At 31.7% G+C, this 27622-nt stretch overlaps 2 protein-coding genes and 1 long non-coding RNA gene across 3 annotated transcripts; all 3 read left to right on the top strand.

Annotated features, from left to right (window-relative positions):
• The first annotated feature begins 309 nt into the window (after positions 1-309).
• Positions 310-2726, top strand: LOC130965254 (zingipain-2-like). Its single transcript, XM_057889993.1, has 2 exons — positions 310-805; positions 2050-2726. The coding sequence occupies exons 1-2, from the start codon at positions 361-363 to the stop codon at positions 2634-2636; spliced, it is 1032 nt and encodes a 343-aa protein (XP_057745976.1). The 5' UTR covers positions 310-360; the 3' UTR covers positions 2637-2726.
• A 4625-nt stretch (positions 2727-7351) lies between these two features.
• Positions 7352-10022, top strand: LOC130965255 (uncharacterized). The gene is made up of 4 exons (XR_009081195.1): positions 7352-7466; positions 7551-7607; positions 7692-7751; positions 9790-10022. It is a non-coding gene; the product is annotated as an uncharacterized LOC130965255 (long non-coding RNA).
• Positions 10023-19010: 8988 nt separating this feature from the next.
• Positions 19011-21202, top strand: LOC130965253 (zingipain-2-like). The gene is made up of 2 exons (XM_057889992.1): positions 19011-19520; positions 20486-21202. The coding sequence occupies exons 1-2, from the start codon at positions 19079-19081 to the stop codon at positions 21079-21081; spliced, it is 1038 nt and encodes a 345-aa protein (XP_057745975.1). The 5' UTR covers positions 19011-19078; the 3' UTR covers positions 21082-21202.
• Positions 21203-27622: the final 6420 nt, after the last annotated feature.

The raw sequence follows: 27622 nt of genomic DNA, 5'->3' as shown, positions 1-27622 counted from the left end.
CTAAGTTATAATCATATACTATTATATTATTTATATAATATTAGGCCAAATGGATGGTCTCCCATTTGTGTTAAGCCCATCTTTTTGTTTCCCAAGTCCAATTCAAAGACACAAGTCGCATCAACTTTCATAAAAAAACGCAAATATTACCATAACAGGGGTCGTCACTAGGAAACCAATTTTATTCATATTCAGCTTATTTAAATAATTAATTAAAAATTCCTCATCAAGATTCAAGAGACATACATCATTTGTGTATAAATACCATTCAAACCGTTGCGTAAAGAACACAATTTGTTACAAATTTCCCAACACTAATTAATACCACAAAATATAATTAAATTTTGCCAAGAGATACATATGGCTCCGATTAGCAAAAACGTGCATGTTTTATTGGCTCTAGTGCTCATTATTCTTACAATTTGCAATTCCCATGTAATGTCCTCTCGAAAGTTCAATAATGAACCATCATGGTCAATGTACCAAAGACATGAGCAATGGATGTTAGAATATGGCATAGTGTACAAGAATGGTGAGGAGAAGGAGAAACGTTTCTTGATATTCAAGGACAACGTTGAATTGATAGAGTCATTTAATGCTGCTGGGAACAAGCCTTACAAGCTTGGTGTTAATCACTTAGCTGATCTTACCAATGAGGAATTCAAGGCTTCACGTAATGGATACATGACATCAAATAATTCACCTCCAACACCATTCAAGTATGAAAATGTCACTGATGTTCCAAATGCAATTGACTGGAGGCAGAATGGAGCTGTTACTCCAGTCAAGAACCAAGGCAGTTGCGGTAAGATAAAGTCAAAAATTATCTATCTTTTCCTTTTTTTTTTTTTTAAGTTTTGGTAAAAACTCAGGTACAGTTTACTTCACGTGAAGTTGATAGTCGAGAGTCGTTAGATAAAAATTTAGTCAAATCAGTCAAATCATCTAACGACTCTCAGTTATCAACTTCACGTGAAATCAATTGCACCTAAATTCCCACCTTAAGTTTTCATACATCATTTCATTGGCACTTTGGCTTAGTTTTTGTTATCTATATAAAACAAAATTATTGCATGTGATTGGAGCATTTACATGAGATCTGCTCCATATATATTCATAACGGTTTATGCTATGGAGAAAATAATATAAAATTATTTTATTTAATTTAATATTTATAATTTTATGTGTGTAATATTTTTAATTATATATTTATTATATTTAATATTACTAAATTATTTGAACAGTAATTAATGAATATAAAATAAGTAATTTTTTGCTATTTTAATTTGGACTAATTTTTTATTCATAAAAAAGACATTTCAAATAAAAAGAGGATTCTATTATAGTAAATATTGATATATATTATTTTAATCATATTAATTGTATATTAAAATTAACTGTTCATATAAATATATTTTAAAATATAAAATATATTTTAAAAATATCTTTTTTCATGGTTATCATATGTAAGTTTAATCTAGTTTCTAATGTACATCATAAAACTATCATTTATATTATAAGAATCTTAAAATTCATAATTATCACAAATAGAAATAAAAGAATTACTAATCTTAATCACGATGAATAAGTGTTATTAGAGAGAATTCAATTTGTTTATTTCTTAGTTTTCTTAATTTTTTTTTTCAATTAAATTATTGATGGTGATTGAAAAAGAAAAATTTTATTAATGAAAAAAGAATTAAATTTTGATTTTATTTTCATAAAAATAATTTTTTATCAAGCTGGTTATATTTTTCAAATAATCATACATTTTTTTTATTTTGTTATTTAATTAAATATTTATTAAACAAAAAATAAAACACATCATACAAATAAGACATAATATAATATAATTTTTTAAAAGATAATAAATATATTTATTTATAAATATATAATAATTAATTAATTATATATATAATATTTTTTATTATTTTATAAGAGTTTAATTTTAATACATTAAAAGTGTAAAACGTTTTAGCAATCATATCCATTTGTTTGGATGGCCATTCACGCAAAAGGTTGTTAATTAAATTCATTTTGCAAACTCAGGATGTTGTTGGGCATTTTCAACCGTTGCTGCAAACGAAGGCATCCACCAGATTACTACAGGCAACCTTGTGTCCCTCTCAGAGCAAGAGCTTGTGGACTGTGATAACGTGGATCAAGGTTGCGAGGGGGGTCTCATGGAAAATGGCTTTGAATTCATCATAAAAAATGGTGGAATCACCACTGAGTCAAACTACCCTTACAAAGGAGTTGATGAAACTTGTGACACAAGCGAAGAGGCTTCTCCAGCAGCTCAGATAAAAGGGTACCAGCGGGTGCCTGCAAATAGCGAGCACGCACTTCAACAAGCCGTGGCGAACCAACCGGTTTCTGTTTCCATTGATGCTAGTGGATCTGCTTTCCAATTCTACTCCAGTGGCGTCTTCACCGGTGAATGTGGGACTCAACTTGACCATGGTGTTACTGCAGTTGGTTACGGTGCAGATGATGATGGTACTGAGTATTGGATAGTAAAAAATTCATGGGGCACACAATGGGGCGAGGATGGTTACATAAGAATGAAGAAGGGAATAGATGCTACTGAAGGGTTGTGTGGCATTGCTATGGATGCCTCTTATCCCACTGCTTAATATGATTTCTTCATATTATCAACAAGTGATATGATTGTCAGTTTTAACTTTTAATTATGTATGTAAAATCAGATATTGTATTGATGAATATATGCACTTTATTTTTGAAGGAACTTTTCCCTGTAAGAACTTGAACTTCTGCGTAAATTTTAATTTCTACTTCTATTTAATTTGTTGAGTTTAATTTTTATACGTTGATAATATAAAATATTTTACACAATTATATAATTATAATTATTTTTTTATAATTATTCATATAATTAATATAAAAATAAATTATTTTTATTAATGTAGCATTATATAATTGGATGCACATATAAAATAATTTTATAATAACAGTACATTAAAATTAAATTCTTAATTTTCTAAACCAACGGAATATTTACTAACCTATAGACAAATTTATTAACTTACGGACATGTTTATTCGAGAACACTTCTATTTAAAGTAAAAATATTAAAAATATTAAAGATGATTAAATATTATTAAAATATTAATTAAATATTTATTAAAATATTATCAATTGTTTGTTTGATGAATTTAGTTTAGTGTACAGAAAAGAAAATTAAGTTTTATATTGGCCCAATTTAATAAGTCGATTAATAAATAAGTTCAGCTCCATACCAAAGTGATTTAAATCAAGTAGCTGAATGTTAAAAAGGGAAGAAAATCAAACTGGCCCAAAATCTTGTAGGAAGCCCATATGGTGATCGCAAGGCATTACTTCAAGTGCCCAAAAGCCAAGTACAAGGACCAAAGGAAGAAACCAAATCCAATTAGTATTGAATCAGTCACTACTTCTTTGGTTCAAGTAACATATTTCTCAAGTTTCAATTCAATTTAATTTAATTTTTTGGTTACTGGAAGTGAAATCAATTTACTTTAATGTATTAAAAGTTTTCACCAAATTTTTTTTTTCTTCTTTCTTCTCTCTCCTTCGGTCAAATCACATTATCTTTCAAGAAAAAGAGAAAGAACATAGAATACACAGAGAGTGGGTTATGACCTAAGGCCATAAGCTCCATACAAAAGCTATTCTCTCTTCTCTCTCCTCTCTCTTACTTCAGTCAAATCACTCTTTCGTAGAAGAAGAAAAAATGGAAGACACAGAAGGAAGAAGATTGTTTCCACAGAAGGAAAGAAGAAATGGTTCAAGATTTTGTTACCAAGAAAGGAAGAGATTGGCTTCAGACAGGAAGCAAATCTATCTTGGTAAAAAGTTCATTTCCGTTTTTGTGCATCAAAGAAAAAGATAGCCTCTAAGTCTCAAGTAGATAGAAGCAAAAATGAAATGTTTAAAGCTGTCCAAGGCCAGAAGCTCATCAATAGTCAGAATCAATTTTTGGGGTCAAAGTCAAGATCAATGGCTAAGATTGAAGAAAATAGATGAAAGAGGTTGAGAAAGGTACATGCATGTAGTTTTGATTTTTTCTCTCTCTTTTTTTTGTTCAAACCGTGAGTTAATCTATGTTGGAGAAGAAGTTGTTGGGTTGGTTGAACCGGTTTCAATCTTGGAAGCTTTCCCTTCTATAATAAGGGAGAACGACCAAGGATTTGGGCAAGGAGTGAGAGCACACGTTTGAATATTTCTTTTTTCATTGGTAAAAAGCAAAATGTGAGATTTTGTAAGAAAAAGCTAATGAGTGAAAAAAGGTTGAGAGTTAAAGAAAAAATCATAGTTATCTCAAAAATCCTTTGAATGTATTTCTGTTTTGTTGTCATGATCCCGAGGGGATCCCCTTATAAGTTGGGTTAGCACTTTGCAGTTGAAAGCTAGTGTGAGTCTTAGTCCCTTACAAGTTGGGTTAGCACTTTGCGGTTAAAAGCTAGATTGAGGTCTAGTCAAGTTCAGGATGGGGTTAGAATCTGGATTTGTCCCAAATAGGAATGGATAGTTCCTAGGAAAAAATTGGTGAATGTAATGTTGTGAAAACATAGTGAAATTTCATCATTGTTGTGATGGAGACTGGATGTAGGTTACATTGCACCTAGTAGCTGAACCAGGATATATCTGATGTTACTTCTTCTTTCCTACTCCTTTCTCAGTTTCTGGTGAACTGGAGACAAAAACAAAAGTGTCTCTCAACTCGGCACGAGACAAAAACAGAAATATCTCCTGAAGTTTCAGGAATTAATATTCAGTGAAAAAGGGACTAAGATTCAACCCCTCCCCCCTTCTCTTAGCCACTGATTACCATCAATTGGTATCAGAACTTGGTCTCAAAGAGATCAAATTTCACAGCTTGGAGGAAAGATCCTGATGGCGGACAACATGAATTTCAACATAGTGGCTTATACTCTAACAGAAGGACAGTCCAACAACAGACCTCCATTCTTCAATAGAAAAAACTACAACTATTGAGCAGAAGGGAATGAAGATGAAAAATAAAGGAAAAGGAGGTAAAACTAAATATCAAGGTTGTCAACATGCTGAACTGTGCAACCAGCTTCAAGGAATACCTGAAGGTTTCAAGATGCAAAACAGTAGAGAAAATTTGAGATAAGCTCCAAGTCACACATAAAGGCACTGACAAACCCCAATTTGAGGGTTTGTCTTGTATTGAATTTAGAGCATTTTGATAACCTTTTGTCACATTTAGCCTATAAATTAGCATGGTTTTGTTATCTCTCCCGTATTTGTGCCTAAGTGTAAAAACATGCTTTTTAAGCCTTATTTTGATGAATTCTATTTCCTCTTTTGATTCCATAAGATGCCTTGATGTGTTTGTTAGTAATCTCAGGATGGAATAGGCTAGGCATGGATCAAAGGAAGCAAGGAAGGAAGCATACAAATGGAGAGAAGCATAAAAAGTCAAAGAAGCAAAGTCAGCCAAGCACGCGCACGCGCACAAGGCGCTCGCGCGCACATTGCGAGACAGGCCAGGGACGCGCACGCGTACCATACGCGCACGCGCCGATGATGGCACATGACCTCATTAAGGCAACACGTGCCTGGCAATTTTGGGAAGGTTTCAGCAACCAACTTTGGCGCCAAAATGCATATAAGAGCCAAGGATTGAAGGGGATTGACATGACATTAACACACTCATTAGTTTTAGTTTTAGAAGTAGTTTCTAGAGAGAGAAACTCTCACTTCTCTCTAGAATTAGGATTAGGATTAGGTTTAGTTCTTAGATCTAGATTTAGATTCATCTTCTTCTACTTCTATCTTCTCAATTCCTTGTTGTTACATTCATTCTTCTTCCATTCTTTTGGTGTAATCTCTTTTATGTTGTTCTTACATTTTGTTGTAGATCTAGTATTGTTCCTTCTACTTTCTTCCAATTCAATAAAAGGTAATTCATAATAAATGTGTTTCTTTTGATTGTTGTTGTTAATTCCTTTCAATAAATGTTGTTAGATTCTATTCTTGTTGTCAATTTGCTTTGCTTTTCTTTTGTGCCTTCCAAGTGTTTGATGAAATGCTTGGTTGGATTTTAGTGTAGGTTTTGTTCCTCTTGGCCTAGGTAGAGTAATTAGTGACTCTTGAGTTATCTAATTCTTTTGTTGATTGATAATTAGAAGTTGCTAATTGATTTGAATGCCTCTAAAGCTAGTCTTTCGTTTAGGAGTTGATTAGGACTTGAGGAATCAAATTGATTCATCCACTTGACTTTCCTCCATGGTTAGAGGTTAACTAAGTGGGAGCAATACACAATTCTCATCACAATTGAAAAGGATAACTAGGATAGGACTTCTAGTTCTCATATCTTGCCAAGAGCTTTGTTAGTTGTTAGTTTATTTCCTTTGCCATTTATAATTCTTGTCTATAATCTCAAAAACCCCAAAATAACTCACAACCAATAACAAGACACTTTATTGTAAATCCTAGGGAGAACGACCCGAGGTTTAAATACTTCGGTTTATAGATTTTAGGGGTTTGTACTTGTGACAAACAAATTTTTGTATGAAAGGATTAGCGATTGGTTTAGAGACTATACTTGCAACGAGAATTCATTTGTGAAATTCTAAACCGTCAAAAATCCATTCGTCAGGTGTAACAACCCTGATTTTCGAGTACGCGAGATCTTTTCTGAAAGTACGAATTTCTCCGAAAGATCAGTAAAGGGAACACCTCTGTTATATCATCAAGCATCTCAATCCTCATTGTCATTATGACATCTTTAAGCCAAAACCTCTTTTGAGGCAAGCTCGACAACGCGGCCACGGAGAACCTAGTTTTTGAACCGTATTGGTTAGGAGTTTTGATTCTAGTTTTCGTAAATAGGCTCAATTCGACGAACCGGACTCGATTCATGAGAGAAGAAAGATAATAGTATAATATTATCATTATATTAGTATTATAAAATGCTTGAATGATATTATAAGGTTACCGGGTCTATTTTTGTTAAAAATAGAAAATCGGTTTAACCGGGTTTGCGGTTTACTGGTGCAGCTTAGCACCAGCACTCTCTGATGACTTTAGCAATGCTAAGGCCTCATTATACATGTTCTATTATCATAATAAATATGTTACTAGTGTCATTTATGCTAGTAGCTTAGAAAATAATTTTTAGAGATGTTTTTACAAGTGTTCCGATACATCTAGTTTTAGTAGTTATACACCTGGGATATTTTAATATTATTTTAATCCACCTTCAAGCCAACCAATCACAACTCTCCTTACACCCCCAAGACACTCCAAGGCTGGTCATTTAATCCCTTTGGCCGAAAATGTGAAGAGAGAAAAGAGAGAAACTTTCATGACCCTTTAATCTTCAAAGCTTGATTTCTTCTGAACTAAAACTCAAATCAAAATTCCGATTTCACCAAAATGATCCTCTCTTCTTCCTCTACATAACCATGTGACTTATCAAGGCTGGAAATAAGGTGAGATGGCTGTCTCCCTCCCTCTTCAATTCGGTTTTCAAGGAAAACCATGTAAACATGTGTTTTCTTGATGTTTTTCCTTAGGAATCATGCTTAACTTGACTTGAGGGCCAAGAAACGTGAATTTTCAGCAACTCTAAGGTGATATATCTCTTCCTAACATGCTGAGTGAGATTTGGTCAGTTGAGAGTTTTTGGATTTAAAGTTGTTCCTGATGTGATTTAGGAGGAAAAAGTGCTTAAGGACCACCTGAAAATCTATCTGAATTAGGAGCAGCAAAACCAGGTAGGGTTTGATGAATTTAATCTTGATTGATTGTGTTTGAGTTGTGTAATTATGATATGGTTTGGCTGTGCTTGAAATTGATTGTTTATATGAGTGATTCTTGTTGAAAGTTTGTTGAAAATTTGATGAAATTTGATGATATTTAAGCTATGAATGTTGTTCTTGAGGGCTGCTGGAAAACGAAACCCTAGGCCTTAAATTGGGGTTCAATTTGTGTTAAAATCATGTAGAAAAGATGGGGTTTTAGTGGCTGGGAATTTATTATGAATTTTGGTAAAAATCGGTTGCTGAAAAGATTGAAAAACAGGTAAAAACAGAGAAAGAATTTGAAGAATTTATGAAGAACACGAAGAACACTTTGAGTGTGGTGAAGAACAATGAAGAACACCTTTTTGATTCATAAAAGGGCAAGGAAGTAATTATTTTGGTGTTTGAGGGGTTATTTTGTAATTTCTGAAAGTTAGGGTGGTAAAAGTAGAAATATTAAAAGTTACGGGTGGTAAAAAGTGAATTTTAAAGGTTAAAAGTAAAAGTGAGTTAATTTTCGAAAATTTAATAATAAAATAATAAATAATAATAAAATATTAAATAATAATATTTAATTAAAAATAATATTTTAATAAAAATAATAAAATAATACAGAAAAGGCAGTTTTCTGTAAAAGCTTTAGAAAGACAACTTTAAGCGCAGAATCTCATAATTACCTTCATAAAACACTTAGAGAGTGGTAATAACATGTTAGTGAGGAAAAGATAAAGAAAAGATAAAAGTTAAAGAAAAGATAAAAATTGAAGAAAAAGTCTGTAAAGTTTTAATGACAGAAAAACAGACAGACATTAGTGAACGAACTAGGGCAACATAGTTAGTCCTTGAGTTGCGACTAGGGTTAGGTATAATATGAAAAGTTAAACTGTTTCAGTATAGACTTAATGAACCTATACTTGGGACAAGCTAACTATTCATACCGAAATTTACATAAGCTTTAAATACATACGTTAAGCAGAGAAATCAGAGCAGAGTAGAAAAACACAGAAAATAGAGTAACCAGAGTAAAGTAAAGAGTTAAAGAGAAAAAGAGTAATATAGATACAGATGAAAAGAGTAATCAGAGAAGAGAAAAGAGATACAGAGAACAGAGAAATTAAAACAGAGTAAAGAGATACAGAGAAAAGAGAAATCAGAACAGGGTAAAGAAACTAAGGGCAGAAGGCTTATTGAGAAGTTCCTTGTTGCTTGAGGCAACCTAAGAGAAAGTATACTATATATATATATATATATATATATATATATATATATATATATATATATATATATATATATATATATATATATATATATATATATATATATATATATATATATGTTGCTTAATGCAACCCAAGAGATATTATATATATATGTTGCTTAATGCAACCCAAGAGATATTATATATAAATATATATATATATATATATGTTGCTTAATGCAACCCAAGAGATGTTTGTTTATTTATCTGTTGCCCTGAGGCAACCCAAGAGCTTCTGTAGGGAAACTAGGATACCTACAGCAATTTTCCGTTCCCAAGAGTATATTTCCTGCGAGTAGAAAGCAGAGGCTGTCTCAATAGAGCTGCTAATAATTATATGCGCATTTATTTGAACGGAAAATCGTATCCGGGAAATCGTGAACTCGTGACCGGATAAATGTCGGGAATGCAGGTGCTAACCGACACATGAGCTCATGGCCTGTACTAGGACTAGACATGCATCATTCTTATCTGCGCATCATTCTCTGTTGCATTCCTTTCTGTGTGTGATCTAATTCTTTGTGTTTGTCTGCTTGTATGCTATTTCTATGTTTTATTTGCTTGTATTCTTTTGTTTGTGTTCTGCTTTCTATTGTCTTTACTTTCTCTTTCTGTCTTTGTCCTTTGTTTACTGCTTCGCTATGTTCTATTATTCGTTTGCTAATCGACCCCAAATAAATGAACATAACTAATAACCCTGACCCTACTAAGAACTCCCCAGTTCTTACCCCTTCTCTCTCCCTTCCCCTTCAGATGGAAGTAAGAGTACCTTACCGTAGTTCGTTGATGATGGATCTGCAAAGAGGATTCTGCTCTAGATAGTCTTCTGAGTCTAGGGTGGATATCGTTCTCTGATTATACGTATATACCATGAGACCAGCCAATGTCTGCACCCCGTTCGTATGCGCACTTTAACCTAAATCCTGTGTACGAAACTCCCGTTGTGTGGCTACTTGATGAGGTACCAGAGAGACGTCCTATGGCAATGTCTGATCGTGCAGAGGAATAGCAGATGATGTCCTACCTTTGGTGACGTTCACCTGACTTGGGTTTTGAAGACTTAGAACGTACTTTCCCTCGCTTTAGTAGTTTAGAGGGACTAAGCGAGTATAGAGTCTAGGCTAGCCTGGGTGCCAGCTTAGGGACTTCTTGAACAGGTCAGGACCTGGGATGTTGTATATATATATATGTATATAGATATTATTTAGCTATATCTAGGGGTGTTCTAACTAACGGTCTATACTCTAACAAAGGCTGGATAAATGAATGTTTCTAGCTACTCGTGATGTATTTATGTGTGGTTGGTTATAATTAACTTATTTGTTATTACTTGTGAATTGATTATGACTGATTCCGTTTATTAACCCAAATGTTTTCAAACAAAAAAAAATAATAATACTTCGCAAATTAACTACGTTTTTAACAACGAATCAGGCTCATATGATAAATAATAGATAATAATTAGGAAGACAAATTGGTAGCGCTCAGTTTCCGGTATGATCTAGACATATTGAAAATTGGGTCGTTACATCAGGCACCACACAAAAGAAACCAGAAGTGACATGCTGAGCAAAGAGTATGAGATGTTCTCTATGAAGGAAGAAGAATCAATTGATGATATGTTCGAGAGATTCTTTACCATTATTAATAGCTTGGATGCTATGGGAATTACTCATTCTGAACAGATGCTAGTGAAAAAAATCTTGAGAAGCTTGACAAGAGAGTGAAAAGTCAAATGACCTGTAATGAGTTGAGAGAAAAGTTACTAGTATATAAAATAAAAAAATAATGATGATACAAAAAAAAAAGAGAGAAAGAAGTGGCTCTTAAATCTTGTACTGAATCATTGAATGATGAATCTAGTGACTGTTTATGAGATTACAAGTTTGTATGTTTTGTTAGAAAACTTAGAAAGATGATGAAACTCAAAGGAAGAAGCAGAGGTGGCAACTCAAAGGAACCAAAAAGAAAAGGACTTATGGTTTCTTGGAAGGATCTTAAGATTGACTCAGATGAGGAAGAAGCCTCCGAAGACAGAGCACAAATATGTTTCATAACTGATGAAGATCAACAAGAAGAGATAAATTACTATGACTTATCTCTTGATGATTTGCATGTGACTATTGATGATCTCACTCACCTTTCTGAAACATTGCTGAATAAATACAACACATGTAAATCTGAAAATGAAATTTTGAATGCTAAAAATGAGTGTTTGAAAGAAAAGGTGAAAAAGACCAAATGTGCTTTTGATTTCATTGAAGAAAATAGATTATTGAAATTTGAAATTGAAAAGTTCAATAGAAAGCACATTATTGATCCTTCTCAAGAACTTGTTGCTGAAAATAAAAGATTAAATGAAATGATCAAAAGGTTGAATAATGATTTAGCAAAATTTGTACATAGTTCAAGCAACTTGGACAAATTACTTGCTAATCAAAGACCGTTATTTGAAAAATCAGGTTTAGGATATGTAACAAAAATGATGCAACTTTTGAAAAAAAAATCACTTGCGAAATTCACAGCATCATTTTCAAAATAAAATCATCTTTTGATAAATTTGGTCTTGGATATTAATCTCACATTGATGCGGACTTTGAAAAATCATATTTTTATAAGAATGCATCTTATTCAAAATCTGAACCTGCTTCAAATAACTCTGGTCTGGGTTACATCTTTTATCAATAAAGCATTAAGAATAAAAGATTTGTATACCTAAGATTTGTGTGAGCATGTTGCAAAGATTAGCATAAGATTTGTATACCTAACTTCAAAAGATCTAAATTAGTTTAGATATCTAAAAGATTTGTGCAGTTTTGCTTAGCATCCAAGAAGAAGAAAGACATGTAATACTTGAATAGGGGATGCTCTAGGCATATCACCGAAAAGTACACTTTCTTCATCAAACTTGATATATACGATAGAAGCTTTGTGACTTTCGATGACAATGAAAATTTGTGGCCGTAGGTAAGGTTAGTAAGAATTTTTTAACTTTCATTGATGTTGAATTTTGAGTTGATGGGTTGAAACACAATCTTCTAGACATTAGCTAATTGTGTGATTTATGTTGTTTGACTATTCTCAAGAAATTGGAATGCTTGATTGTGTGTGAAAAATCTAGTGAAATTTTGTTTGAAGTTAAAATATGCAAGAATGTGTATGGACTAACCTTAGAGGAACTAAAAAGAACAAACTGTAGCTTGTTTTACTTCTGTGGAATTTGAAAAAATGGTTATGGCACAAGAAATTTGGACATGCAAACATGTTTTAAATTTCTAAGCTTGTGAAAAAGAATGTGGTTAGAGGTCTTCCTAAAATAAAATTTGACAAAGACATCACTTGTGATGATTGTCAATTGGATAAACAAGCTAAAAAAATTTTTAAACTCAAGGATGACATCTCAACCAAAAGAACAGTGAAAATGCTACATATTGATCTTTTTGGTCCTATAAGGACTCAAAGTCTTGGTGGTAAGTACTATAGCTTAGTGGTGTTTGATGACTATACTAAGTTTGGATGGATTCTTTTCTTAGCTCATAAGAATGATGTCTTTCTTGATTTTTCAACTCTATGCAAAAAGATCCAAAATAATTTTTTTTTGAAATTTATTTCCTTAAGAAGTGATCATGGAAATGAGTTTGGAAATCAACACTTTGATAAATTCGGTATTTCATATAATTTTTCATGTCCTAGAATACCTTAATAAAATAGAGTTGTTGAAAGGAGAAATAGAGGCCTTCAAGAAATGACTAGGGCTATGTTATGAAAATAAAATTCTAAAATTCTTTTGGATTGAAACTATATTTTGAACCAAATCATCGTTAGAAAAGTTTTAAAGAAAACACCATATGAGCTTTGAAAAGGAGTACCACCCAATCTTAAGTATTTTCATACTTTGGATGTAAATATTTTGTGTTAAACACTAAAGATAATATTAGAAAATTTGATTCAAAATCTTATGAAGGTGTCTTTGTTGGATATTCAACTACTAGTAAAATTTATAGAATTTACATTAAAGAACACAGAATAATTGAGGAGTCCATACATATCATTTTTTTGTGATTCTAACTCCATCTCAAGTGTTGTTGAGAAAATTGATGCAGAAACTAAGATTGCACAAAATTCAGATAGAATTCAAGGAAAAGACAAATCTGAACCTACAATAAAAGATGCTGTTCATAATTCTGCAGACCAGAATTTAGGAGACGATTTTGTTTTGCCTCCTCCTGACACAGAGATTTCTGAAAATCTCAATGGAACTGATCATGTTCATACTCAACCTGGGATCACCTCACCAAAATCAAGAATGAAAGTTCTTGAAGAACCAACCAGATGAATTCATCATTGAAGATCCCTCTTGGATAAAGGAATTGGAGGAAGAGCGGATCCAATTTCAGAAAAATGAGTTGGGTATTGTGATGCAAATTTTGCAAAAATCGTATGAATAGAAGCAGTATTTCAGGGAGTTGTTACTTTCATGGACAAATCCTTGAATGTGTGGTCAAGCCATAAGCAAACTGTTGTTGCTCTGTCAACGGCTGAGACCAAATATATCTTAACTTCCTTTTGTTCTCAATTGACTTGGTTTAAAACGCAACTTGCATATTACAAATTGCAAGTCAATAGTATCCCTATGTTTTGTGACAACTTGAGTGCAATCATTTTTTAAAAGAAAAAAATTCTGTTTTACACTTAAAAACTAAGCATATTGAAGTAAGATTTCATTCCATAAAAAAACATTTATCTATTTATCTATTTTGGTTATATTCTAAATAATAATGCTGATCATGTATTCATTTTTTTTTCTTTATTTCATTCATTTTCTAATCAATGTTCAATAATGACAAAAGCTTCAATTTCATGGGGTGCATCCACCACAAGCGTTAAGATTAGGAATGACAACACCATTTAAATATGTATTTATCTATTCTATCTTTATCTGTTCGGGCGAGTAATTACTCACTCCACACCAAAGTGGGTTTTTATTGAGACAGATTTTTGGACGAAGCGGGGCGGAACAAGACTGGATTTAAGTAATATCCGTTTCGGTATATATAATATATATAATTTTAATATATAATATGTGTAATATATATAAAATAATTAATAATATTGTATCATATTTAAATTTTTACTTTAATTTATATTATGTATGTGATGATGGTTATATAAATTTTAAATTTTAATTTAATTTATTAAATTTTAATAATTATAGAGACAGATAGAAATGGGACGAATTATGATTTAATTTTTTACTACCTGTAGATAAGAATGAAATGAATTTTATGTAAATTATTGTAAGGTGAGACAGATGAAAGAGAGCAAAAATCTGTAATTCCATTGCTACTCCTACTTCAGATTAACACTATTTCTAACAAACTCACTTTTACTTTAGTAGACCAATAATAATAATAAATAATAAATAATAGAAAAAGCATGTAAAACAACTTTGGGAGAATCTTTTTAGATTTGTAGGTGTGAACACTAAAAGGTAAACACACGGCTTTTTTTTTCCTTTTGTGAAATACATTATTTTTCTTAACATACATGCTATGCATCCACAACATTGTTGACCCACCATAGTCGTAGGTTAGTTAAAGCCCAAATGACCCGGAAAAAAAAAATTACGGGAGAAATATTATTTTGGTTTCAATATTTATGTTCAATTTTAATTTAGTCTTTAACATTTTAAACGTTTTATTTTAATTCAAAAAATTTTTATATGTTTTATTTTAATTTCAAAAAAAAATTAAATAAGTTTAATATTATTCCACCATTAAATTTGACATAAAAAAATTTGCATATTAAAAAGCTAATAACATTCAATTTCAGTATGTAAATAAAATCGATCTACCAACAAACATTAATATAATTTTTTATTTTATTTTAAAGCATTGATACTTGATTGTTAGGATTTAGAATTTTGTATAAAAAAATTTAAGAAAAATAAGTATTATAAGAAGGTTTTGCTTATATTTTTCTAACACAGAAGAAAATATGACTTAACTAGTAACGTTATTAACATTGATGTCATTAATTTTATTAACTATTAGTGTCAAATTTAAAAGTAGAACTATATTTAACCAGTTTAAAATTTTTTGGGACAGAAATAAGATATTTAAAATATTAGAGACCGAATTAAAATTTGGCCCAACCATTAAAAACTAAAATAGTACTTTATCCAAGAACTCGTGATAAAACATAAAAGACAAAAAGTCAAAGTGAATAAAAAAATTTAAAAAAATATTAAAAAATTATCAAAATTTATTACTTTTTATTATAATTTAGTTGTTAAGTTAATTTTTTTAGTCTAATAATCTAATAATATATTTTATTTTATATTTTTAAACATTGATAATAAATTAATTAAAAAAATAAATTTTGATAATTTTTAAATATTTTTTAAAATTTTATAATCGATTTAAATTATTTTAATAATTATTTTACTAATTTATTTAAATAAATGTTGAGATTCAAAACTCATTTTTGTCTGTAATAAATTATTAATTAATATTAAATTATTAAATAAAGTTTTAATCCAAATAAATTAATTTTTAGTCAGAAAAATTTCGTTAAAAGAAAGAAAAAAGCGCTTTATTGTGGTGAAGTGATCTACTAAACTTTTTCTTTTCTGTTTCCATAGATTAACTAGGGTGGACAGAACTTTAATATGGCACAAGGACGGAAGGACCAGCATGGTGCTTGAGCCATTACCTTTTTAATGAATGGTTGATATTGGGATCTACTTTAATTTATTTTGTGCGAAAGTCGGTTAAAACTTAAAATTATAAAACTAAATGATGAATAAATTATGGCAACTATTTCTATGAAGATGTCAAAAATATCTTTTTATAATGATTTTTATTTAAAAAGTATAACTTATTTATTTTGTAATATTTTAAATAAAGATAATATTTTTATTTTAAATAAAATCAAACCCTACAATCTATCCTTTAATAATTAAAATGATATATCTTCATATAATGACAATCATTAAATTTTCATTGGAGTAACCACCATAAATTATTATTCATATATGTAATCTCAATATATATCCAAGTAATAGATCATGAATCACCTGGACACAGATACACCTACGTCAAACGTGATGTAAATCTTCTATTATTCCACCATGAATCATCAAAGTTTCGCTTCTCTGCTACCCACCACCCCACTGCCACATACACTGGGAGCCCACCTCACTACCACAAAACCACGTCACTATTTTGTATTAAAAAATATTAAAAAATTATTAAAATTTATTAATTTTAATTATTAATTAATTATTAATATTTAAATATAAAAATTAAAAATATATTATTAAATTAAAAAAATTGAAGTAATAACTAAAAAAATTAAAAATGAATTTTAATAATTCTTAAATAATTTTTTTTATAACAAATCAACCTTTCGAATAACAAGAGTTAGTCACTCAAATAATAACATATACATGAGGTAACATTTGATTTTAAAAACCCAGGACATGGATATGCTAATATATATTTATTATTTGTTGAAATATAAAGTTTTTATAAATATGTTAGTATATAAATACACACAAAATATATGTATTTAATATTTTTTTAAAATATTAAAATATAGAAATATAATTAATTAAACACAAATTTTTATATTTTTATGTTTTATTAATTTTTAAAATAACAATTTTATCTTTAGTCCTAATTTCTTTTTTTTTTTTCTCTTTTTCCATCCATTGAAATGCTCTCATTCTCTTTTCTTCTTCTTCATTTTTTCTTTGCCACTAACCTCTCTCTCAATCATTGTTTTTTCTATCACTACTACTGTTGTTGCTGCATCTCTTCCTTCGTCTAGAATTGCCATTATCGTTGCATCTTCTTCTTGTCCATATCGCTATCGTCGCTGCGTCTCCTTCTTTATCTGATCCAGATTTGTAGCTATTGCCTCTCCCCTTCTTTACGGCGCCTACGTCTCCTCCTTCATTTAGATATGCAACTGTTGCCTCTTTCTTTACCTCGATTTTTCTCTTTTTACAGATGTATTCTTTTGTTGCCTTCTCCTCCCTTTTTATTTTTCTTTTTTCTTTTGAAAAATAAATATTCTTATTAATTTTTGTGAAATTTTTTATGATTAATTTGTGATGAATTGTATATGATGATAAATCGTGATAGTAAAGATGATGAATAGTAGTAACAATAATAGTGGCTGATTTTTTTGTTTTTAAAAAAATTTATTATAGAAATAATATAGATTTTTTCTAATTTTATTGTATCTTGTTAAATGTTTTACCAAATATAACATAAATACACTAATATTATAATTTGTGTCTATAGTTTTAATGTGTATGTCTCTATATCTCTATCTAAAAAATATATAAACCAAATACTGATTAAAAGTTAAAATAATTTAAAAAAACTCAGGAATAACTTAAAATAAATCTCCAACCAAAAGTTAAAAAAAAAAATTATGGACTACGACAGAGAGAGTATACCATCAACTTTTCCATTTAGAAAAAGGGGAGTGCTAGGGGGACAATGAAAATTTTGAACAACATAAACAACCACCAATCAAATGAAAATACATTACACTCTAATTTAATGTTATTAATTAAATTTACTTTTTTAACCCTATTAATTCATATTGTTTGCACATTGTTCAAAAATCTTATTTGTTACCTATACTTTTCCTTAAAAAAATTATTAGGTAACATCAACTCTTAGCTACCAAAAATATGAATTATTATTTTACTAACTAGTTTCTTATTAAATAGAACTCATTTTCTCAATTTTATTAAATATTATTTTAATAGAAAAATAGTATTGTTACCCTATACATGTTTTTTTATTGTATTTTGTATGAATTTATAAAAAAATAATAGAATAAAATATTATTTTAGTTTCTAACATTTAGATCAAATTCTAATTATTTGGTCTCTAACATCTCAACAGCCATATTTATGTTTTAAAAAATTTTAAATGAATTTAATATTATTCTACCATTAAATTTAATACGAATAGTTAATGGAATGAGTGACGTACGTGAACATTAATAACATCATTATTAAGTTATATCTTTGTGTGTTAGAAAAGTATAACTAAAATCTTTTTGTAACACTTTCTCTTCTTGATTTTCTTCTTATAAAAGAAATCCTAAATTCTATTAATCAATCATCAGCGTTTTAGAATCAAAGAAAAAACTTTTATGTTGGTGAGTCGAATTTACTTATGTACTGAAATCAAATATTATTGACTCTTCAATATATTACTTGTTCAGGTTAAATTTAACGGTGAGACAATTTTGAACATGTTTGAATTTTTTTAGAACTGAAATAGGACATTTGAAATTTTTTAAGGTTAAAATAAAATGTTTAAAATATTAGTGATCCAATTAGGACTTAATTAATCCAAATGTTAGAGACTAAAATAATATTTTATCCAAAAATAATATTATCAAAATAATAGTAATAATATGAATCTTTTTCTTAAAATTAAAATAATTTTATAAAGTGCGTTTTTGTTTTGGTAAAAAAAAAAAAAAGACATAAGATGTAGAAGATCAAATAGAACAAAAGAGAGCTGAAATCAAACTAGGAACAAAAATTAGACTCGAAGTAGGTTCCACAATTTAAGGTATTATAAGGTTTACATCTTTGAAATAAACTTTAGAAATTTTATCCTTAAAAGATATGAAACTTGCACTGCAAGCAACTCATCCAATAAGGTTCGAATAAAATTAAAGCAGGGACCATGATATATATATAATCAACATACAGCACTGCATATCTAATAAATAAAAAATCAATTAGATAGAAAAGGAATCTTCCATCAAAGAACAATAGTGCTAATATAATATTATCCAAAGATGGAAGTGGTGGAGACCACTATTTCATGCACTACAGTATATATCCTATTGAAATAATTGTCTTTTATTTCCACTCCAAAATAATTGCATATATACAAGTTATTGCATGCCTTCGATGCAATGCATATAAAAGTTTCTTCTTTCATTTCTACATAATCACACATACACTTAAAAACAAAATTAGTGTGCAATCATCATAACGATGATGACTACTACTTCGTTTATCCAATTTCACCAAATAATAATTCTTTTCTTTCTCATTCTCACTTTATGGAACTCTCAAGTAACAATGTCACGCAGGCTATTTGAGTCTACATGCACAAGAGAGAGACATGAGAAATGGATGGAAGAATATGGAAAAGTGTATAAGGATGGTGAAGAGAAAGAAAGAAGGTTCCGAATATTCAAGAACAATGTTGAGTTCATTGAGTCCTTCAATGGGGCTGGGGACAAAAGTTTCAAGCTTAGTGTTAACAGATTTGCGGACCTAAGCGTTGAAGAGTTCAAGGCTTCTCTTAATGGCCTTCGGAAGAGTCATTGGCAAACGACGCCGTTTCGGCATGAGAATGTAACTGACATTCCAGAAACCGTGGACTGGAGGAAAAGTGGAGTTGTTACACCAATCAAGGACCAAGGCACATGTGGTATGTAGAATAATAATAATAATAATAATAATAATAATAATAATAATAATAATAATAATAATAATAATAATAAATCATCATGTGTAGTTCAAGGGGGATTATTTTATTATAGGACATAGTTACTTCATAAACTCAACTCAGATTATAGTATTAAGCGATTAAGAGTCACAAACTCATAAGGATAATGATGATGATAATAAAATGGATTTAGCTAATACTATATAGGTTAAGATTATTAATTGAAAAGCTTTTTATTAAAAATGTTTAAAACGTAATAAATTTTTAATTATTTTATATTTATTAAAATAAAATTTTAAAAAATTTACTAATAATAATTTTAATGATGCACATTAACAAAATTTTAATTAATAAAATATAAAATATTTCATAAAATTTATCTACTACTAATAATTTGGCAATAGAAAGACCAATAAAATTTGGCATATATATATATATATATATATATATATATATATATACACACGTGCGTACACTTAGGTGAGTATGAAAAAATTATACCATTTGAACTATAATGCATTAGTTTTTAGAGTAAATTAATTAATATTCAAGTAGTTATATAATTTATTATATAAATGTAATTTTTATATTTTTAATTTAATTAAAAGAATTTTACATATATAATAAATTATGTATTGATATATTAATAAAAATAATTAATTTATTTTTTAAAAATTTATCTAAATACATAAATTTAATTAATTGATTATGTACAATTTTGTTTATTATCATAATATCAAAATTAAAATTAAAATAAACAAGATGTTTAACTGATAAAAAATAGGGATGGGACCAACTATTTCATCCACCAACACTAATAATATTAGCAATAAAGTTCATTGTCTAGCATTACTGCATTAGTCTTTTTATTTTAATAAGATAACATTTTGTTATTAGTATATTTATATACTATAAAATAGTGATGCTAATATTCTTGTTGTAAACAGGTAGTTGGTGGGCATTTTCATCTGTGGCTGCAGTTGAAGGAATCCACAAAATAAGTACAGGTAAACTAGTGTCTCTCTCAGTGCAAGAACTAGTAGATTGCGTAAGAGGCGACAGTGAAGGATGCTATGGTGGTTATATGGAAGATGCGTATACATTCATTGCAAAGAATGGAGGAATATCAAGTGAATCAGACTACCCATACAAACAAGTTGAGAAGCCATGTAAGGCTAATGAGAAGGAAACAATACATAATGTAGCTAAGATAAAAGGGTTCGAGAAGGTTCCTTCTAATAACGAAAAGGCACTCCTCAAAGCTGTGGCAAAACAACCAGTGTCGGTTTATCTTCAAGCTAGTGGGTATTATTTTCAATTTTATTCTAGTGGGATTTTCACTGGAATATGTGAAACTGAGCCAGACCATACTGCTACGGTAGTTGGTTATGGTAAAGATAAGGATGGTACCAAGTATTGGATAGTAAAAAATTCATGGGGTACTGACTGGGGAGAAAAAGGGTACATAAGGATGAAGAGAGAGGTACATGCTAAGGAAGGGTTATGTGGAATTGCCAATAATGCCACGTATCCAATTATTTAATTAGTATTACTCTCTATTCTTAAGTGCAACCGTCGCTGATGGGGTGTACATAGACATGCTTTGTGTAACCTTCTGTACTGTTTTAAGTAAGGTATGAAATTTGTATTAAGTTTTTTTTATAGATATATTTGTTCTAAATCTCGACCCTAGTGGTGAGAGAAAATTCAAGTACAAACATATTCTACATCGAAACACCGGAGTTTCACTCTTCTTTTAAGAGAGTTCGATCTTGAGACTTATGGACTATAAACGTCGAAAATTAAACTTAGTGAGCAATAAAAAAGAAATGTGAATTTTGTGTTATATATTGACTAAGCAAAATCTTACAAACAAGTTCTTTCCAAATCTATGAGTGGAAACAGCATTAAACATAAACTTCAAATGAATTTAAAACAAGAAGTAGAAGAAATGTTTGAATCTTGGTGCTGTGAAAAAAATTTGGCATAAATGATCGACATAAAAAAAATTCGACAGTTAAAGTCGAAGATCATATATGCATGAAGTACACTACGGTTGAAGAAAATAAGAATGGATTAAGTTTGATGGTCAAATTATCTTATACTTGGTACCCAAATTTACTTGAGGTTTACGACTACTTAGAATCCAAATTTGCTTGAGGTCCACTACAAGAAAAATTATAATTATCGTCGGATTTACCGTCGAAAAATCGAATGAAATCCAACAGTATACCTGTTATCGTCGAATTTTGTGTTAGTATCTATCTGACGGAATAAACTTCGCCGATAACAGAATACCATGAATTTTTTTTGTCCGACGGAGAATATAGTTAGCAAGCAGGCGGTATCTGTTGAATGTAATAGGAGACAGCAGTGACGACGACAATGCCACTATCGTTGATGGCAGTGACAACGGATGCGAACAGCAGCGACGTCCCAATAGCTCCAGCAGTGGCCGACAACTCCAGCGTCGAGAATGTCTAGCGGCAACAGCGAAAGCGGAGTCCCAAGTGGATGGCAGCGATGCCGGCAGCTTTAGCGGCATGGAGAGACCACGAGAGGAGAGAGAAAAGAGAGAGTGAGTTCAGAGAAGTGAGGGAGAGGGGTTCGCGTTTGAAGTTAATCCCAATATTACCGGCGAAAATATCCGACAGAAAATTGTTTAAACGCAGTGTTTTACTAAAGTGAGTTATCATTGGCAAAATCTGACGATAGAACTCCAGTATTTTTAACACCAAAAAGATTTATTTCGCGCCACTTCTTACTGTCGGATTTATAGTTGGAACATTAAATCCAACGGTAAACAATTCAGAAAACTAAATATAGCCTGTATCCGACGCAAAAACAACACTAAATCCAATCGTAAAGGGTGCCGCTAAATTTGACGATAATTCCGACAGTATTCTGTCTTCTTTTTGTAGTGGTCCAAGACTACTTGAAGTCCAAGTTTGCTTGAAGTGCAAGACTACTTGAAGTATAAGTTTATTTGAAGTCCAAAGTTATATCAATTAGTTTAAGATTTTTTCTCTATAAATAGGATTAATTTCAATAAGCTAGGGGAGCTTCCATTCATTCACACACTCACTCATTCTAAAAATTTTCAGTCACATTCACGCATGGAAACAAGAGTCATGAGTCCATGTAAGTATCAGGAGGCTCCATTTTTATTTCAGTCATTTTCAATTCTATTTTTTTTCTATTATTTAAATTATGTCATTTTCATTTAAGCACTTGTCAATTTCTGCACATTTTAATACAAGTTTTACAATTTTTAATTCTTTATTTTTTGTACTTATTTTTTCTTACTTCTTGCTTTTTATAATTATTTATTTATTTGTTTTTACACTTCTATTGGACACGATCTCTAAATCCTAAAAGTAAACCACAAGGAGAATTGTATCTACTCCTCGAATTGAGATCTTGATGCAAGTTTGGTTGACACCTCCTATCAAGGTCAAAAAAGTAAAATCCAAGCGAAACAAATTGGCATGGCCGGTGGGACCTTGGATAAGATTGGTTGCTCAAAGTGGTTGCTGTGTATGTGTTTATGAAGTAATAAATTTATACTCTATAGCAGTTTAAACGCATCTATTTCTATGCCATCTTAGTCTTCCTCTTCAACAGAAGGGTCAGACCATGACTCTGAAGAAATAGTACTATATTCACAGCCACAAGTCACTAAATCGACAGCCTATGATTTTTGCTAGAAGTCCTACTAAGCATATGAACAACACAAATGTGATTCAGTGGCTTCTCCTAGTGTAGTTGAAGTAAATTTGATTACTTGACCTATGTATGAGTCACCTCAATATTTTTTATCTTTGGCTAATCTACCTATTTTTGAGGCATATTCAAATGTTCAATCAAATCTAATTGGTGGAATAAATCCATAAAGTTTTGTACAAGGATACAACCCGTACTTATATCAATATACAATGGCCAATCCTTCTTATTTGAGACCGATAAAACTATCTCAACAAAGTATATTGTTAATGTTGACGCAACCATATGTAGGGGCAACATGAACTCAGATTAATTTGCCAATTCGATCATCGACATAAATGGAGGTGCCTTGTTCGACCCCGTTACGCCTTCGACATCTATTGAAATGCATAAAGGCCCATTGTTCTCAGGAAGGTCGAGAAAATTACCAACGTCAGGAATAGTTCTGCCTAACACTGTAGATTTCTTAGCAGGTTTTAGACAATAAATAGTAGAAAGTCATCATGGTTTAGTTAATACATTGACTCAGCAGATGATAACTGTCTTAAACCCTATGATAGAAAATAATAATGCTAAGTTTGAGCAAGTAACGAAGCATATGAATGATATGACTGGAGTAGTCCAAGATAACTATAAGGCACCAAATCCATTAGGAGGTCATCAACCTCACTTGGAAGGTCGTCAGTCACTCATAATAATTAATAAGGGGCAAAACCCTGATGATGTAATGAATGGTGCTCGATGATGAGCGGATAATTTATACGCTTTTTGACATTGTTTTTAGTATGTTTTTAGTATGATTTAGTTAGTTTTTAGTATATTTTTATTAGTTTTTAATTAAAATTCACTTTTCTGGACTTTACTATGAGTTTGTGTGTTTTTCTGTGATTTCAGGTATTTTCTGGCTGAAATTAAGGGTCCTGAGCAAAAATCTGATTCAGAGACTGAAAAGGACTGCAGATGCTGTTGGATTCTGACCTCCCTGCACTCGAAGTGGATTTTCTGGAGCTACAGAAGCCCAATTGGCGCGCTCTCAACGGCATTGGAAAGTAGACATCCTGGGTTTTCCAGCAATGTATAATAGTCCATACTTTGCCCGAGATTTGATGGCCCAAACCGGCGTTGCAAATCAGCCTCAGAATTTCCAGCGTTTAACGCTGGAACTGGCATAAAAATTGGAGTTAAACGCCCAAACTGGCATGAAAGCTGGCGTTTAACTCCAGAAAAGGTCTCTACACATAAAGCTTCAATGCTCAGCCCAAGCACACACTAAGTGGACCCAGAAGTAGATTTTTACGTCATTTACTCATTTCTGCATACCCTAGGTTACTAGTTCACTATTAATAGGATCTTTTGACATTGTATCTGTACCTCATGACACTTTACACGTTTCTTTGTGTACCTTCCACGGCATGAGTCTCTAAACCCCATGGTTGGGGGTGAGGAGCTCTGCTGTGTCTTGATGGATTAATGCAATTACTACTGTTTTTCATTCAATCATGCTTGCTTCCATTCTAAGATATTACTTGTTCTTAAACCGGATGAATGTGATGATCCGTGACACTCATCATCATTCTCAACTATGAATGTGTGCCTGACAACCACCTCCGTTCTACCTTAGATTAAGTAGATATCTCTTGGATTCTTTAATCAGAATCTTCGTGGTATAAGCTAGAACTGATGGCGGCATTCAAGAGAATCTGGAAGGTCTAAACCTTGTCTGTGGTATTCTGAGTAGGATTCAATGATTGAATGACTGTGACGAGCTTCAAACTCCTGAAGGCGGGGCGTTAGTGACAGACGCAAAAGAATCACTGGATTCTATTCTGGCCTGATTGAGAACCGACAGATGGATAGCCGTGCCGTGACAGGGTGCGTTGAACATTTCCACTGAGAGGATGGGAGGTAGCCACTGACAACGGTGAAACCCTTGCATACAGCTTGCCATGGAAGGAGCCTTGCATGCTTGAAGAAGAAGACAGTAGGAAAGCAGAGATTCAGAAGATGGAGCATCTCCAAAACCTCAACCTATTCTCTATCACTGCAAAACAAGTACTTATTTCATGTTCTTTTACTTTTCACAATTAATCCTGATAATTTCTGATATCCTGACTAAGATTTACAAGATAACCATAGCTTGCTTCAAGCCGACAATCTCCGTGGGATCGACCCTTACTCACGTAAGGTATTACTTGGACGACCCAGTGCACTTGCTGGTTAGTTGTGCGGAATTGCAAAAGTGTGATTGCAATTTCGTGCACCAAGTTTTTGGCGCCGTTGCCGGGGATTGTTTGAGTTTGGACAACTGACGGCTTATCTTGTTGCTTAGATTAGGACTGTTTTATTTTTGTTGGTTTAGAGTCTTTTAGTTGAGTCTAGTTTCATATTTTAAGTTTGGTGTCAATTGCATGCTTTTGCTTTTCTTTTAATTTTCGATTTTGCATGTCCTTAGTCCCTTTTTGATCCGTAAAAATTCTAAGTTTGGTGTCCTCTTTGTGTTTTTCCCTTAAAAGTTTTCGAAAATTAGTGTTTGATTTTCTAAAAATTTTAAGTTTGGTGTCATTTTGTTGTTTTTCTCTTTCCTCTCTTCAAAAATCAAATCTCTTTCATAAAAATTTTTCAATCATATCTTTCTAATTGCTAATCTCAAAATCTTTTTAATTAACTAATTGATTCAGTTTTCAATTTGCTTTGATCTTATTTTCTTTTAATTTTCGAATTTTTATTTTATTTTTCTTTTGTTTTATTTTATCTTTTTCGGATAATTAAAAAAAAACAAAATTTATCTATTTGCAATCCATATTATTTCCCTTTATCCATTATGGACCTAAGTAGGATTGATCAGTCGAGAAGGACTCTGGGGTCATATGCCAACCCCATTACAGCTGCATATGGGAGTAGCATCTGTACACCTCCCATCAAAGCAAGCAGCTTTGAGCTAAATCCTCAACTCATTATCATAGTGCAGCAAAATTGCCAGTATTCCGATCTTCCACAGGAAAAACCTACTGAGTTTCTGGCACAATTCTTACAAATTGCTGACACAGTACATGATAAAGAGGTGGATCAGGATGTCTACAGACTATTACTGTTTCCATTTGCTGTAAAAGATCAAGCTAAAAGGTGGTTGAATAACCAACCTACAGCAAGCATAAAGACATGGAAACAATTATCAGACAAATTCCTGAATCATTTTTACCCTCCAAAGAGGATGACACAGCTAAGGCTGGACATCCAAGGCTTTAAACAAGAGGATAATGAATCCCTTTATAATGCCTGGGAGAGGTATAGAGGTATGCTAAGAAAATGCCCCTCTGAAATGTTTTCAGAGTGGGTACAGTTAGACATCTTCTATTATGGGCTTACAGAAAAAGCTCAGATGTCTTTAGACCACTCAGCTGGTGGATCTATACACATGAGGAAGACAATTGAAGAGGCTCAAGAGCTTATAGACACTGTTGCTAGAAACCAATATTTATACTCTAGCAATGAGTTCTCTCCAAAAGAGGAAGTCATGGCAATAGTCACTGATCCTAGCCCTCAAGAACAGATGATTGAGCTTAATCAACAATTGCTCCTGATGACGAAACAGTTAGCAGAATTTAAAGAGATGCTCCATGAAACTAAAGTTGCTAACAAGAACATAGAACTGCAGTTGAATCAAGCAAAACAGCAGATATCCAAACAGATAACAGAAGAGTGTCAAGCAGTTCAACTGAGGAGTGGGAAGACACTGAACAACACCACTCAAAAGAGCAAAAAGTCAAATGAGGAACAATTGACAGAGGATAACCAAGCCACTACCCAAAATCCCTCTGAGGACAGTAAGAGCCCAGAGAGGAATACTTTTGGCGTTCAAACGCCAGAAAGGGAAGGAAAGCTGGCGTTAAACGCCCATTCCTTGCCCAGTTCTGGCGTTCAAACGCCAGAAAAGGGAGAGAAGTTGGCGTTTAACGCCCAATCTTCACCCATTCCTAGCGTTCAGACGCCAAGGGAGGATCAGACACCTGAGAGTGCTGACAGTAATCCCTCTAAAAAGGCTTCTTCAACCACTTCTGTAAGGAATAAGCCTGCAGCAACTAAGGTTGAAGAATATAAAGCCAAGATGCCTTATCCTCAGAAACTCCGCCAAGCGGAGCAGGATAAGCAATTTGCCCGCTTTGCAGATTATCTAAGGACTCTTGAAATAAAGATTTCGTTTGCAGAGGCACTTGAGCAAATACCTTCTTATGCTAAGTTCATGAAAGAGATCTTAAGTCATAAGAAGGATTGGAGAGAAACTGAAAAAGTATTTCTCACTGAAGAATGCAGTGCAGTCATTCTGAAAAGCTTACCAGAAAAGCTTCAAGATCCAGGAAGCT

This window comes from Arachis stenosperma, chromosome 3 (assembly GCF_014773155.1).
Source record: "Arachis stenosperma cultivar V10309 chromosome 3, arast.V10309.gnm1.PFL2, whole genome shotgun sequence".
Lineage (NCBI taxonomy): Eukaryota > Viridiplantae > Streptophyta > Magnoliopsida > Fabales > Fabaceae > Arachis > Arachis stenosperma.
Note: the sequence above shows the minus strand (reverse complement) of the source record. Positions and strands in the feature narration are given on the sequence as shown.

What these genes read in the sequence shown, in the direction of transcription:
- LOC130965254 (XM_057889993.1), top strand. Translation starts at nt 361, where the DNA reads ATGGCTCCGATTAGCAAAAACGTGCATGTTTTATTGGCTCTAGTGCTC. An exon ending in CAAGAACCAAGGCAGTTGCG is followed by an intron (nt 806 to 2,049) that starts GTAAGATAAAGT and finishes TTGCAAACTCAG; the next exon opens with GATGTTGTTGGGCATTTTCA.
- LOC130965253 (XM_057889992.1), top strand. Translation starts at nt 19,079, where the DNA reads ATGATGACTACTACTTCGTTTATCCAATTTCACCAAATAATAATTCTT. An exon ending in CAAGGACCAAGGCACATGTG is followed by an intron (nt 19,521 to 20,485) that starts GTATGTAGAATA and finishes TGTTGTAAACAG; the next exon opens with GTAGTTGGTGGGCATTTTCA.